We start from the raw sequence: 14,956 nt of genomic DNA on the forward strand, positions 1-14,956 counted from the left end.
ACAGCCTGCTTGTCCCACCGAGTGAAGCCAGATGCTCTGGGTCTTAGCTCTCCTGCTCCTCTGGGCTGCAGGAAGGCGTGCCTGTGCATGAGTATGTGTGCGTGAGGCCAGGCTGGAGGACGGCGTCCCACTCCCTTCAGTGGGGAGAATGGGCAGTGGAGGCGGGACGGTGATGCAGAGGATATGAGCCATCTTCTGGCACGGTCCAGAGAAAGTGTGACCACCACCATCCCCTTCCCCTGAGTCTCGGGGGTAGGGTTTCTCCAGCAATCGCGGGAATGGCGGGCAGCCAGCGGATCAGTAGCAAAGAGCCGCAGCTGGCAGCCAGTTCCAGAAAAAGAACTGGCAGTTGGGCCTGACTCATGGAGGGGAAGCAGCGAATGTCAGGGGCCCCAAGGAAACAGGGGCCACCAAGGGACTAGGACAAGGGGACAGAAACAAAGGGGACGACAGTGACTCAGGGCTAGTCAGTCACCGCCTGACAACACCTGGGGCCACCAGGTGTTAGCTGGTGGCCTCTTGAGTAATCTGAACTTTTCTCCTTTTCCTGGTAGGAAAGGATTATGTCAGTAACCACTAGCCTTATCCTACCTGCCCCCAGCCCTCACTCTGGGCACCGCTAGACGCTAGATCTTTTAATAACCTTGTTTTCAGATTGTGCGTGTGTACTGTCATGTAGTGTGTGTGTGTGATTTCTACAAGTGCTTCCCTATGTATTTTATAGTAAAATGCAAGAGAATGTTCATCCTTTGTTCCGGCCCGGTGTATCCTATGTATTTGCCTATTTCCTAATGCAAATCAAACAAGACTAACGTTTGGAACATGCTGATAAACCTCACAATACTGTGCACGTGTGAGATATGACCAGAGCATTATCATTCCTAATAGGAGCGTGTATGACTCTTAGGTTATATATTGTCAGTCAGTCTTTCAATATTGACTGCTGTTGAGGACATTTTGTAGGATCTGGAAGGGCCTGGAGAAAATGTATATAAAGTAGAATGTAGACAGGAAATTGGAAGTTTCTCTAAGCTTCTCTCACACCAGAAGTTGTATTCTTTAATAGTGTCTAAATCCACAGTGCAAGACTTTATGCCCAAAGATATTTAATATTGTCAGCTAATCCACAGTTTTGCAGCATTCATACTGGCTCTGCCTTCTCCTTTTTTTAATTTCATTTTTTAGCTTTTTATTTGGAAATTATTAGATTACAGAAGAGTCGCAAAGATAGCACAGAGAGTTCCCATATATGCTTCAGCCAGCTTCTCCAGATGCTGATATCTTACAAACCCTGTTACATTGGTCGAAACTAAGAAATTAACATTGGTACTATAGTATATTATGATTGGAACTAAACTATAGACTTCATTCAAGTTTCACCAGTTTTCCCATGAATGTCTTTTTCTCTTCCAGGATTCAGTTGCAATTAGCCCCTTTGATTTTTTTATTTTTTTAATTAAAAAAAATTTTTTTTCCCCTTCTTTTCCCCAAAGCCCTCTAGTACATAGTTGTATATTTTAGTTGTGGGTCCTTCTAGTTTTGGCATGTGGGACTCCACCTCAGCATGGCCTGGTGAGCAGTGCTAAGTCCGCGCCCAGGATCCGAACCAGCAAAACCGTGGGCTGCCGAAGCAGAGCACGCGAACTTAACCACTTGGCTATGGGGCCAGCCCTGCCCTTTGATTTTTAATAACTTTGCCCTAGTAAAAAGAGATACAGATGGTCATCTGTAAATGATCTGAATTGTGATAACACGTGCAAACAGTGACATTTTGTCAGCCCTGAAAACATTTTGAAGCAAAGGAAGATCCTGGTATAAATTTGATCTTAAAATAATTATGTTTTGCTAGAGTCGTGGTTTTCAACCTTGGCTGCACGTGGGAGTCACCTGGGACACTGTAAGATACCAGTGCCCGGGACCTACCCACGAATTCGGATTTAATTGGTCTGGGTGTGGCCTGAGTATGGAGAGTTCTCAAAGCTTCTCACTTGATTCTAACTTGAAAACTCCCGTTCTAGAAAGAGGAGAATGTTGGAGTAAATTTCCTCTGCTCCCTCCCTCCAGATCCAAGAAGAGAAGCTGATGTCACTCAAACTTTGAATATTGGGGGCCAATCATGACACCTCCCAGGGGCCTGCAAAGTTACAGACTCACCATTCCAGACAGACTCTCAACTTAACAGTTTAAAAACCAACTCAGAAGTTCAGATTTAGTGTTTCCATGGGTACAAGTAGTGTCACTGAGATTTTCATTGGTCAAACATTGGCATCCATCATTTCAGAAAAGTTATTTTTACATTTTGTTTTTGAAATAGTTCCATTGCCATTTTAACACACAAGTAGTTTTTTTCCCCCAGAGCTCATGGTTCTGATTGTATCATTTAGATCAAGAAGCCTTATTTTTAGTTATCTGATCTATTCTCAGTCATAACTTTTGTTTCCTCTATTTGGGTTTCTTTTTTTAAAAAAACGAAAGCTTTATTGAGGAGGAATTGATGTACAAAGAAGTGCACATATTTAACGTGTACAGTTTGATGTTGGACATACACAGACCCCTGTAACACTCAAGTTTTAATTTTTAAAATTTAAAAAAAATGGTTGACAGAGGATCTCATGGTCAAAAACTATAACTAAACAACTTTTAGACTATTTGGCAGAAATCGTCAAACACACCCCAAGTTGAAGGAATGATTATCATCATATATTTAAATTTTAATTTGAACCTCCTGTTGTGAATTTTAAGAATTCTGTGTCCCATGCTGTAAATGAGTCTCCTTGTAATGAAAACCTTTAAGAAGTATTTAGAAAGTTTAGGGAGAAAGATCAGAAACTTGGTTAGCCATTATTGCACATTTTAAGAGCCAAGTACAGTTAGAATGTATTTTCACATACCAATTAAGAAAATGAGTAGTTCTTAACCTCTTACTTAATCACAGACTCCTTTGAAATTTGTTAAGAAGTTGCGTTCCCTTGCCACCGCAAAAGTTTACATGCAAAATAATTTATGCTTAAATTTTAGGGGGTTCGTAGACACCCTGAAGCCAGAATTCTAGTCTAAGAACCAATTAAGAGATTTTTTTTTTAACATACTATGTTTTAATTAATTGAATCGTTGACTGGTACTGTTTGGGGAATCTGATTTATCCAGATAATTAAGGTCCAGCGTGCCCTGACACACTGGAAATACGTCTGCAGACCCGATGCTGGGACAATGGGAGAACCCCCTGCTCTTCAGGGGCCCTAAGTCCTTGTGTCCCTGGACTGGAACCATGACTGGCATTGGCTGAATCATCTGAAAAGGGTCTAGTTGATAAGCATCCCCAGTCTCCAGCTTATCTACAATTTAAAAATAAACATAGTAGAAAAGCAATTTTCCGATTGTGGAAGAAACAACAATAAGACGCAGCTCTGGGAAAGAAATTGATTTAGAAATAGGTTTGGGATTTCCATTCATTAAATGCCCCGCACCATGAGACTGAGGAGAGAGATCAATGGTACCACCTCCGTGCCTGGGTTGTAATAGCGGCTTCTGGAAACATGGCCTGCAGCGTTCATTACCACCGCGGAGGCTGCCTGGGGATACGGCCAGACGTTAGGGCAAACGACAGTACCTTCTATTTAGTGACCAGAAAAGGACTTTGGAAAACTCTTTGTGTGCGGTTAAGATAAATAAAAAAGAATGGGGCAATCCAAGCAGGCCTTCAGGCTCCAGGCTCCCTCCTGACCTTTTCCTTCCCAATGCCAGTGAGCCGGGTGGAGCTGGGATCCTGGACTCGGTGAGCAGAGTGAATTCTCACCGAATAGGGAGATTGTTTACTTAGAGCAGGAGTGGCGTCTATACATGGATGGCAGTCACTGAACCTACAACAATATTGATCTGTGGGCGGTATTTGAAGCTGAGGTATTGGTTCCTTAAATGTTTGTTTAGTATCCACTATTAAGCACCGGAAGTCCAGAAATAACTAGACTTTGACCCCTTGTAGGGCTTGTATTTTGGGTTTAGGAGGTAAATAATAAGATACAGTGCCGGAGGTACTATAAAACAAAATTGGAACAGCCTTAAGAGAACATAATGGAGCAAACAATTCCTCCATAAATAAAAAATTATAGCCATAAATGCAATTGGACTGAATAGCCTATGATGTAGTAATCTCGTCTCCCCAATACACACCTTATCTTAATCTTTCTTTGGGTGTGTGTCTCCCTCTGGTGCAGGCTCTCTCTCTCTCACACACATACACACACTCATTCACACACTTGAAGGCCACTATTTGAGCGTTTCTAGCTAAATCTGTATCCTTGAGCTGTCCTAGATGAGCAGACGTACTTCTGAGTCAGGACACTAAATACCTAAACATTCTTCCATCTGAAGAGCTCTCCACTCACCTCCTCCATCCAGTGACATCTGTAAAAATTTCATACTCTTGCTTTGGCTTTCCTGAGAAACTCGTTCTATATGAAATCAGCTGTCCACAATAAAAACCTCTAGGGGCCCGCCCGGTGGCTTGTGGTTAAGTTTGCACGCTCTGCTTCAGGGGCCGGGGGTTCACCAGTTCAGATGCTGGGCGCGGACCGACACACCACTCATCAAGCCATCCCACATAGAGGAACTAGAAGGACTTACAAGTAGGATATACAACTATGTGCTGGGGCTTTGAGGAGAAAAAAAAGGAAGATTGGCAACAGATGTTAGCTCAAGGCTAGTCTTCCTCACACACACACACACACATACACACACACACACAGACACCGACACCTCTGAAAGGCACAGAATATCTTTCTCCCCTGGGGCCCAAGAAGTGATCCGTTCAGAGGGCCTTATCCCACCTCCACCCTCCAGTAGCTCTCTATACGTGACATTCTCCTAAGGCCATCTCTACTGAAGGTGCCAACACTTGAACCAAAAATCTGTTTGCATGATATGTAGAAGCTAAAAGCAATCTGTTAAATGAATGCATCCAATTTTGCTTGCCTGGAAGCAATTGCATATTTATTACTGACCCACCAGTTTGACCTACTGCCACCATAAACCAAATGAGTGTTATCTTGCTCAGCTTTAAAGATAGTTACATTCCAGCAATAAAAAAAAAATAGTCTGTGTGTCTGCTGGAGCTTTTTTTTTTTTCTTGCTTTGTTATTGGCAAATGCACTCATGTGAATCCTCAAATGAAAAATCAATGAGAATAATGAAAAGCAAGCTTACCTGCATCTCTTAGGTCAACTGTATAGAGAAAATGCTTCTTAAACTTCTTGGCTCCCCATCCCACCCTAACTTAAAGAAAAAGCAAAAAAAGACTTGAGGAAGGAACTTGATGCTGAGACTGTGAGGTATGGCATAGGAAAGAAAAAGTCCTGGGCAGTAAGGAATCCTTGATACTGTTAGGTGTGGGAGATGTGACTTGGAACACAACACGATAAACAGAAAATATTTTAACAAGTCCTCCTGCAGCCGAAATTGGTGGCCTCAGATCTGGGGTTTCCAGTTTACTTTTTAATCCATCTCTTAGCTTTTGCCTAAACATTCGGCAGTTATCATAAGGGACCTTAGATAAGTCCCTTGTCCTCTTAGTCTTTTTCCCCTTTGTAAGCAGCCTTCAGTGGAGAGATTTTTACATAAAATGCACAGAAAATGGAGGGAGCCGACTTCCTTCTGCCTGAGGGTCCCAGGACTCCAGGTTCAGGAAGCCCACCTCTGCGTGAACATCAGAACCTCGGGAGGGCGTGTGTCTTGCGGTCCCTCACAGAACTGGGGTTGGGGAGTTCCAGCAGGGGAAGTGGAGAAAGGAAATTCGTTTTTTCTCAGAGGCTGCCTCTTCAATTCGGGGTGATTCTGGCCCTGTTCTCTCTGCTTCCTGCCATTTTCTTACTTCCTAGTCATTGCATTGCTTGATAAATGCTAAACCAATATATGGCTAGGAACAAAGGAGTTTCCAGTTAAATAAATTCTTTGCTAAAATGTCATTCTTTTACAGAGTTTAGTGTGGGGAATGAAATTGTCGAGTGAGGGAATCCACTCCCCTATTTGTCCTCTGTTAACATAGATGAAGAATGGGCGGTAAGCAGACCCGACAGGGTGGTATCCAGGTGACTCTGTCTGTGTCTCTTCATGCAAAATGTCCCCACTTGGAAGTTCTTCACGAAGTGAATTTTGGCCCCCAGAGACCTAAGTGGGATCCCCAACTGTCTGTGTAGTCAGTAATGTGGTACCATTGGGGTGGGTGAGGATTTCTCAAGCCTGGCCCATTGACGGATCTGAAGGGCACATGTGGAACATTCTATCTGTCAGTTCCTCCTTATTCCTTGAGTTTGGGGCCAGAGAAAGACCACCATGCTCTTGTACCAATCCAGTCTGTTTCTCTTGTGAGGATCAGGAAACCGTTATTCCCACCAGACCCTTCATCAAGAATTATCATAAGGCAGGCCAGCACCATGGCCTACTGGTTAAGTTCGGTGTGCTCCGCTTCAGCAGCCCAGATTTGGTTCCCCAGCATGGACTGACACCACTTGTCAGCCATGCCCTGGTGGTGACCCACATAGAAAAAGAGGAAGATTGGCAACAGATGTTAGGTCAGGGCGAATCTTCCACAGCAAAAAAAAAAAAAATAATAATAATAATAATAATAAAATAATTATCATAAGGCAAAAGGTTAAAATTTAAATCTACATGGTCATTGGATGGATTGCTGTTCTGAGTTTTCTTAGATTCTGTATTTATTTGGCATCCATTAATTACAATGCCAAATTAACACCAAAGTTGTTTACATCTCCCCTGCCAACCAGAGCTCATACTCTGAACCACCCTCTTTATCTAAATCTCACACACGAAGCCAAGATTTCCCCATGCCCTATCTCAGTCTAGGGCCAGGTACCAGATGCTAGGGATAGCCTTATACCTCAAAGCCTGCTGGAATTATTCAAACTAGCCAATCCTGAGCTGTTTCCCCTGTCCTGTCCTGCTTTTCCCACAGAAACCCCATTTGAGGCTCTGGCCTATGCCTTCCCAATATTTCTTTCTGCCCCAGGACCAGCACTGGTGCTACCCCTTGTGGCCCTGCCTGGCGTGGCATGCCTCACCTTTCTAGGAGGACTGTGAATAACGTTAACTGTTCTTTCAATGGCATTGACCTCTCCGTGTTGTCACTCCGTCACCTTGATAAATTAAGATCTGAGCACAAGTCAGTTGCTTTGGGAGCCAGTCACCCCGTCACTGAGCACATCCTTTTGAGGACGTCCTATTTGCCAGGCACAGTGCTAGGTTCTGGGCATGACTTTTCTTAATGTTATAAACTTGTAGCTTAGTTGGAGAGACAGGTCATATTTTTAAAAATAACTAAGTTCACAAGAATATGCTAAATGCCTTGTCAATGACACAAACCAGAAGCTCTGGAGAAGTTTGAAAGAAACCCCAGGCTTAGGCAATCAAAAAAGACTTCACTGAAAGTAAGCCCCGAGCTCGGCCTTGAACGATGGCTAGCATTCAGATAAAGAGGGTGGACAGACGATTCCAATTAGGAGAGAGAGCGTGATCAAAGTCATGGCGTAGAGCTGCATATGGCGTGTTTGCAGGAGGCTGAGCTCAAAGAGACGACCCCGAGGGATTTTGGACATTTTCAGAGGCAGGAAAGGAGGGGCTGTAGCTTATGACTCTCTGATAATTAGGTCGAACATTTATCTTACCACCTTCCAGTTGGTCAAAACCCACATGCTTTTGCCTTATGAGGTAGGTCTATTTTTCAGATGAAAAAAGTCTGTTGGGGAAAAAGAATGCATACACAGAGTAAGTCCCTTGGACTTCAAGAATGTAGCCACAGATGTGCCCAGGATGGGGGCTGTGAGTCCAGAGGAGGAGCTCCAGCCCAGGCTGGTGTGTGTGGGGAAGGTGTGGCAGACAAGGCTTTCTGGAGCCACGGGAGAGCTGGGTCTTGAGGGTGGACTTTGCTGGGTGACAAAGGAGGGGAAGGGCATTGTAGGTGGAGGGAACAGCATGAACTAAGGCACAGAGGTTTGAGACAACATGATCCCCGTGGGGCATTATCAGTATTTCAGGTTTGACCAGAGACGAGGTGGCCGCAGACCTTCTGTTTCTAGGTCCCAGTTCTAGTTGGACAGGAACTTAGCCCACCTTTCTGGGAGAATTTGGTCCAGTCCTTTTACTTAGAAAACTTTTTTCCCACTTATTTTTCCCCTTTACTTTATTCAGAGAAGAGTAACCAAAAGTAAAAAATAAAATTAATAGCAAAAACTTTTTCTAAATGGAAATTCTCAGTTGGAGGAAAAAAAGAGGCCGAAGTTCCTCAGGTGGACACTGTTCAGAGGCCGATCCCGTGGTCATCTGTAGAGCCACAGGAGTGAGTTTAATTGAAAGAGCGATTTTTTTTTTCCTTGTGCAAAAGACGCAGCTTGAATGAAGTCTCAAAGTGGAGATGGAAACCTCTAGCCTGTTTTCTGTCTTTCATTTGTTGGAGCAAGCTTGTGCTTGGAGGAGCAGGCATTTTGGTACAGTGATGCAGACAGCTGGTATTTCTCATTATCCACAGAAGCGCCAGCCTCCCACACAGGTGTATGCATTTTCATACATGTGAGTACTTTATAAACATGGGTGTTACACAGCATCAGGCACCTGAGGAGATTTTGTGCTGTCACTTGTGTCTGTTCAACGTGAGCTGACTAAGTAAAGGTGATTATAGGACTCTCAGTCTTCCAGGATGATGGACTGGGATTGGGTAGGGAGGGGAAAGGAAAAGGAAAAGAGTAGGTTCCTCTCCCTACATTTGTTCCATGGCTGTCATGCTCTTCAAAGACCACCCTCCTCAGTGTGGCCCCCAAGGCCCTGGTGGCTGGTCCCTGCCCCTTTCCAGCCTCATCCCTTTCTACCCACATGACACTAAGATGCCAGGTTTCTTTTCACCTCAGGGCCTTTGTACATGCTGGCCCCTCTGCTTGGAAAGTGGTTCTCCTTCCACTTTGTTGAGGTAACTCTTGTCATTCTTCAGATCTTACTCACACACCAGGAAGTGCCTCTCAGACCCCCAGGCTAGATCAGGTCCTTACGTATTCTCGTAACTCATGGTCCTCATACTATTAGTATTTAGGTAGTTAATTGTGGAAGTAGTGGTTGAGTGTCTCCTCATAAGAATATAAGCTTGAGGGGAATAGAAGTCATGTCTGTGCTGCTAAGTGCTACATCTCCAGACCCTTTCTCAGAGAAGGTGGTCAGTTAGTATATATGGAAGGAAAGAAGAGAGGGAGGCAGGGAAGGAAGGAAGAAACGCACAGGGGACCCGATTTGAATATCATCAAATATCTGTAGTTCACTGTTTAGAATAGTTTTAATAAGGTATAATTGACATACAATAAACTACGCATATTAAAATGAGCAATTTGACGTGTTTCGAGGTACATCTACACCCATAAAACCATCACCACCATCAAAATAATGAATATATCCATCACTCCCGAAAGTTTCCTCATGCCCCCCTTATATCCCTCTCACTCACCCCCCCAGGCAACCACCGATCTCTCTGTCACTGCAGAATAATTTGCGCTTTCTAGAGTTTTCTACAAATGGAATCATACAATCTATACTCTTTTTGTCTGGCTTCTTTCACTCAGCAGAATTATTTTGAGATTCATCCTTGTTGCTGCATACATCGATATGCCTTGTTTGTTGTCTTTATTGCTGCATAGTATTCCATTATATAACTATGTCACAATTTATTTATCCATTCCCCTGTTGATAAACACTGGGGTTGTTTCAAGTTTTGAGCTATTACAAATAAAGAATCTCTGGGCATCTGTGTGTAAAAGTCTTTGCACGGGGGACATATGCTTTCATTTATCTTGGGAAATACCTAGGAGCAGAATGGCTGAGTCATATGGTAGGTGTATGTTTAAATTCTTAAGATACTGTCTGTGATTCGCTTTTCACCCCATCTGCTTCCAGTAGGTTGTTGTGAAGATTGCTAACGTGTCTCTAATGTGTGTTTTGAGTCCTGAAGGAAAAAAGGCAGTCAAGAGTGTGATGGGGGAATTCAGGACGAGAGAGAGAGCACGATTACATTTTCATTTGAGCGCAATCTAGACAATGGACAGCAGGTCTGAAGCCCCGGACTTTTTGATTGTCATTCTCCTCTCTCACATCACACAGTGTCTCCCGCTGATTCAATAATCAGTATTCCCCAGATAATTCCTTTGGGTTCTCCAAATATTGCAAACTTAGCAGTGAGGCAGAGGTCCACGTTTATCTGTGATCCAGCACGTTCTGCTACACGTAGATCATTGTCACAGAAACTTCTGCAAAATCCAGATCGCTAACCCATGTGTCTCTCTTCTCCTCAGGGGACACTTAAACTGGCTTCAACTAGATCGAAGAGTACTGGAGCATGACTTCCCCAAAAAGTCAGGACCGGTGGTTTTATACTTTTGTGTCAGGTATGTACACCTGGTGCCCACTCTTTGCTTCTTTATTTCTTTCTCTGTCGGAAAGCCGGGGAGAGTAGAGTGATGAAAGGAAAGAGAAGTCGAGTTTGTCTTGGTTCATTGCCAGTAATAGAGGTTACTGTACCACTACATTCCCAGTAGATATAAACCTGGGGCGTGGGTGTGTAAGGCGTGTCAGTGTGTGTGCATGGACACACGTGTTTGTGCTGTTGCACTAGGATGCTTGTGTGGAATGAAGATCAGAGCTTGTTATTTTTTTTTGCTTTTTTTGGAGAGGGGGCATACGTCTTGAAATAAACTGAATCTCTTACGATAACACAAACCCATGGATCCTTTTGGTGGCCATTTGAAGCTACATAACAGAAGTCCATGTATTTTCTTGCCTCACAAGGGCCAGTTGGCCTCTTGAAACTTGTCTATTTTATTCCAAATAGGAATAGGGGAACCTCAGCAATACATCACGGATCAGTGTCTTTCTCAGTCATGGGAGGATACGGCATAATGAAATATCAGAAACAGTCGGCATCTTTCTGCTGTTTAATCTATTATAAGTTTTATTTTGTGACTGCAGAGAACTGTATGTGCTTCTCATAGTTAACACTGGCAACGATCTTATGAAGTCGACCAGACTTATCACTTTGGTTTGCAGAAGGTTGTGTGAAGCCCGAGAGAGTCATGTCGTGGGTTCAGGGGCAAAGCACCAATCATAGCAACACCAGAATCTGAGCCCCCAGACCCAGCAGCTCCCTGAGCACCCATCTGTGGAGCCACCAGGCTGTTTCTGTCCAGAACCTTCCTTGCAACACAATTGCAGAGGCATTTAGGTCCAAAAGCCTCAGTCTTGCGGTGGACACGAACACTTCCAATACATAGACCCAGCTCTTTAAAAACATGTTCACAGAAATTCAAGAGCAAGACGCCCATGATTGACAGTTCAGTTCTTCCTAAGGAGCATGGCCAGGAATGCAGTTTTAGATGTAGCCATCCCGAGACCACAGAAGGCATTAGAAGAGCCTAGAATCAGAGTTAAAGGGTCCATTTAACAGGCTGGCGTATGTGTCTTTACCTCAGCTGGCGGAGTAGATTTAAACTTGCATTTAATGTCTTTTTGATTTGTTTAACAGCTGCGAACATATCAGAGCTAATCTTAGCTATTTCCATTACTGATGAGCATCATCTCGATGTCATATTCTCTTTAATGGTGGCCACATTTTCTCAGATAAATGGAAAAGTAACCGTGTAAAGCAGAGAGTAACACTTCCATCGGGTGGGGCGGCGCGTAAGGCGAGACTGGGTTGGATTTGAGCAGATCATTCCTCTATAATCGAAGATGGATGAGTACACTTGCCGTTTATCAGCTTCTCCCCTCCTTCTTGCTGCTTTTCACCAACATTAACCAAGAATAGAAAACACTGGGCTGGTTGTCTATTAGCTGTTGTTTCCAACTGTCTGTCAGGAGCCGAGTTATTTGTGGGTTTGGGGAACCAAGCCTTGGAGGAACACTTGGGGCATCCTGAGGTTGCTGGTTGAAGTGCTTGTCACTGAGAATATGCTGAGTTTTCCAAATCGCTCTGAGCTGACTTCTGTCTGTGAAACCAGATACACAGAGGAAGCTGCAGAGGCAGAACCAGTGTTGACAATAGACAGAAACGAGGAGCGGGTGACTGAAGACCCAAGGACACTTCTGCCATGGGCCATCCATTTTCCTAATTGGCCACAGCAGGCTCCTCACAGAACGTTCCTTAGGAAAAGCTCTCCAAATGCACATTTGGGGACAGACTCCTAGCAGATCCCTGCCACAAAGCTGAGCTCCTTCTCCAGCTCGTTGCGAAAGCTGATCTTTCTGGACAGCCCCAGCTTGCTGTTTCCAGTTACCTCTTGGCCACCTGCATACTGCAGACTCCGCAGGTCCAGAGCCAAGTTCATCCTGTTCCCACCACCCCGCTCCCCTCCCCAGACCTTCTCTGGTCCCCTCAAATCTCTGATGTCATTATCCATTCAGTCTTCTAGGCATTCCATCTTGAAGTCTTTCCTCTTCCTCAAATTCTAATGTGCGTTAATTCTCTGCTGCTAATTCTGAAATCTCTCTCCGCCTTGCCCTCTCCTCTTTATTCCTTGAACTCAGGCTGTCATCTTCTGTCACTTGAGCTATTGCAACCGCTTCCCAGGGTGGGTCTCATCTTAGCACCTGCCACAGAGGATCCTGGCTCCTCCCCCACCATCCCGAGTCCCCAGGCTTCAGCTAGCGGAGCAGCACAATGACAAAACACCAATAGTTGGTTTTCTGGTTTCCTCCGAGAGAGGAGGCAGATTCTCCCACATTGGTGAATTCTGAATTTTTACCTTGATTTTTGACCTGGAAGAATTCCCAGTTTATAGCTCAGTGCCTTTCTGGGGATGCCCACAGGCTATTTTCTCCAAAGGAGTGGTGTGATAAATTATCTTCATAAAGACCCAGACCTTGGAATATGCTGGGGTCCGTCAAAGAGCTCCTGTCCAGCTGGGCGCTCTCCCTGTGCACGCTCACTGACCTTTCTAAAGAGGAGCAGCCCCAGCCCGGCCGTCATGACACACGCGTCCCCTGAAGCAGCCTGACTCAGCCCCTCACGGCTTTCACCTTCCGCTTAAACATCTGTGTAACACGTGTGTGGTTAGCCTTCGTGGAAAAGGAGAAGAAAACCATGTGATAAAAGAGGACCATGGAAAAGATCAACTGCTTTAAGCCAGGTTCTAGGAATTCCCGAGTAGAAATATGAATCCTGTATCACTGAGGAACTAAGTTAGGCTGCCATCCCAGCTTGGTTTGTAATTCAACATTTATATATTCTTTTGCAGTAGTGCATATTCAAAACATCTGTGAGAGTGGGGGCAGAATTATCAGCTCCATTCAACCAATTAGGAAAAATAAGACCCCAGTATATTAAATAATGTGAATTCGAACTCAGAGAATTCTGCTTCCTCCTCTAAGCCAGAGTAATTCTTCTGTAAGGATTTAGGATGGAGGACTAAGAACCTGCCTTCATTGACCTATTATTTAGCCTAAAAGAGACCTGCTCCCTCCAACTGCTCATGGGTCAGCTCACCAGCAGTAATTACCGTGGCTTTGGGGTCTTTATAATTACCTAAAAAGGAAAAAGGTCTGAGAGAAGGGAACTATCCATTATTAAGCATAATTGTTAATCTTCACAACAACCCTTGAAGCAGTATTATTATTCCTAATTAAAGATAAGGAGATGGGGGCCCAAGACGGTCAGGGAAATGGTCCCCCCAGCATGGCTGGAAAGTTCTTGCATCTGTTCAGTTAGATCTGACTCCAGTCCTTGAGCCCTGCCCCCTACCCCACACTGCCTCCCTCCCACAGGTGAAAAGTGACACCATGGTTGCTTATCAGAGCCTGCCTTTGCACCCGGTGTAGGTAGGGCCAGAGCCACCCCAGTCTAAGTTGATAAGTCTGCTCACCTTGGGTTCCACGCTTGGCCACGTCTGCAGAACCGGCGTCCATCTGCAAAGATGGTGTTAGCGCAGGTGCACCCAGCACTAGGTGAGAGGGGCCTGATGGTCCCGTTCTAGCACTCATGAACTCAAGGCGCCCCCTGCAGGGACAACGCCAAGTCACAAAGCTTGGTGACCTTTGGGAAACTCCACATTGGGCTAAGGAGGGGCATGTATCCATTTTCCCCAACTTCCAAGGTCCTATCAGCCCACCTGCTGTCATTTCTTTGCCATTTCAGTGCAAACCCAATATTGTGCCCTTGCACCACTCCCTTACCCTGGACCTTCCCTCCCCTTGCCGTTTGTCTCATACACACACGCACATGCACGTGCACGTGGGGTTGGCTCAATTGAGTCACACAGTTCTTTTATTTCTACCCCTGGGTTGCTAGGTGTGGTCAGTGGGGAAAAAAAATCATACAACTGCAGGTTGGCATGTGATCGATTGTGACCAATTTCACAGAGATCATCAATGTTTCAATATTTCGAGCCAATTCTGTCGAGTGTGCCTGCTCAGGGTCCTCTTCATTGCCCACAGTGGCTTCCCCTCTTGCCGCAGACTCCAGACCAGAAGCTCACGCCTTTGCTCTGAGGAGATGACATTGCTCGTGATTTTGCAGAGAAAACGGAAGCTAACATGGGTGAGCTCCATCAGCTTCCTACTCCCTTACCCACAAACTTAGTTGTATCTGCCCCATCTTTGTGGCGTCCTCACCCACTCACCACATATTCACACGTACACACCCAGTAAGAGGAAGAGGGACCCCTATCCCATCATCCAGAGTTGGGGGGGCCATGTGTACTCCACTTTCAGCCCTTTCCCCACCACAGAGAGCTCACTGCCTTGAGTCGCCCCTCTCTTTTTCTCTATCTTCGGCTGCTGCTTCTCCATGGATCCCTCCCCTCCATGACCATGCCTCTCCCACCCTAATAAAAGAAAATCCCTTCCCTTGACTTGCATCCTCCTCTGCTACTACCCTTTGCTGCCCGTTCTGTTCACAGCAAAGGTTCAGAAGGATGGGTCT

At 45.0% G+C, this 14,956-nt stretch overlaps 1 protein-coding gene across 28 annotated transcripts in view; it reads left to right on the forward strand.

The window, feature by feature from the left end:
• Positions 1 to 14,956, forward strand: part of FRMD4A (FERM domain containing 4A) — a 586,106-nt gene that overhangs the window by 442,593 nt on the left and 128,557 nt on the right. For all 28 annotated transcript variants that reach the window (XM_070601150.1, XM_070601129.1, XM_070601151.1 and 25 more), the window contains one exon: positions 10,338 to 10,430. In XM_070601150.1, the coding sequence (XP_070457251.1) occupies positions 10,338 to 10,430 (93 nt within the window). The remainder of the gene's footprint in view (positions 1 to 10,337; positions 10,431 to 14,956) is intronic.

This window comes from Equus przewalskii, chromosome 30 (genome assembly GCF_037783145.1).
Source record: "Equus przewalskii isolate Varuska chromosome 30, EquPr2, whole genome shotgun sequence".
Lineage (NCBI taxonomy): Eukaryota > Metazoa > Chordata > Mammalia > Perissodactyla > Equidae > Equus > Equus przewalskii.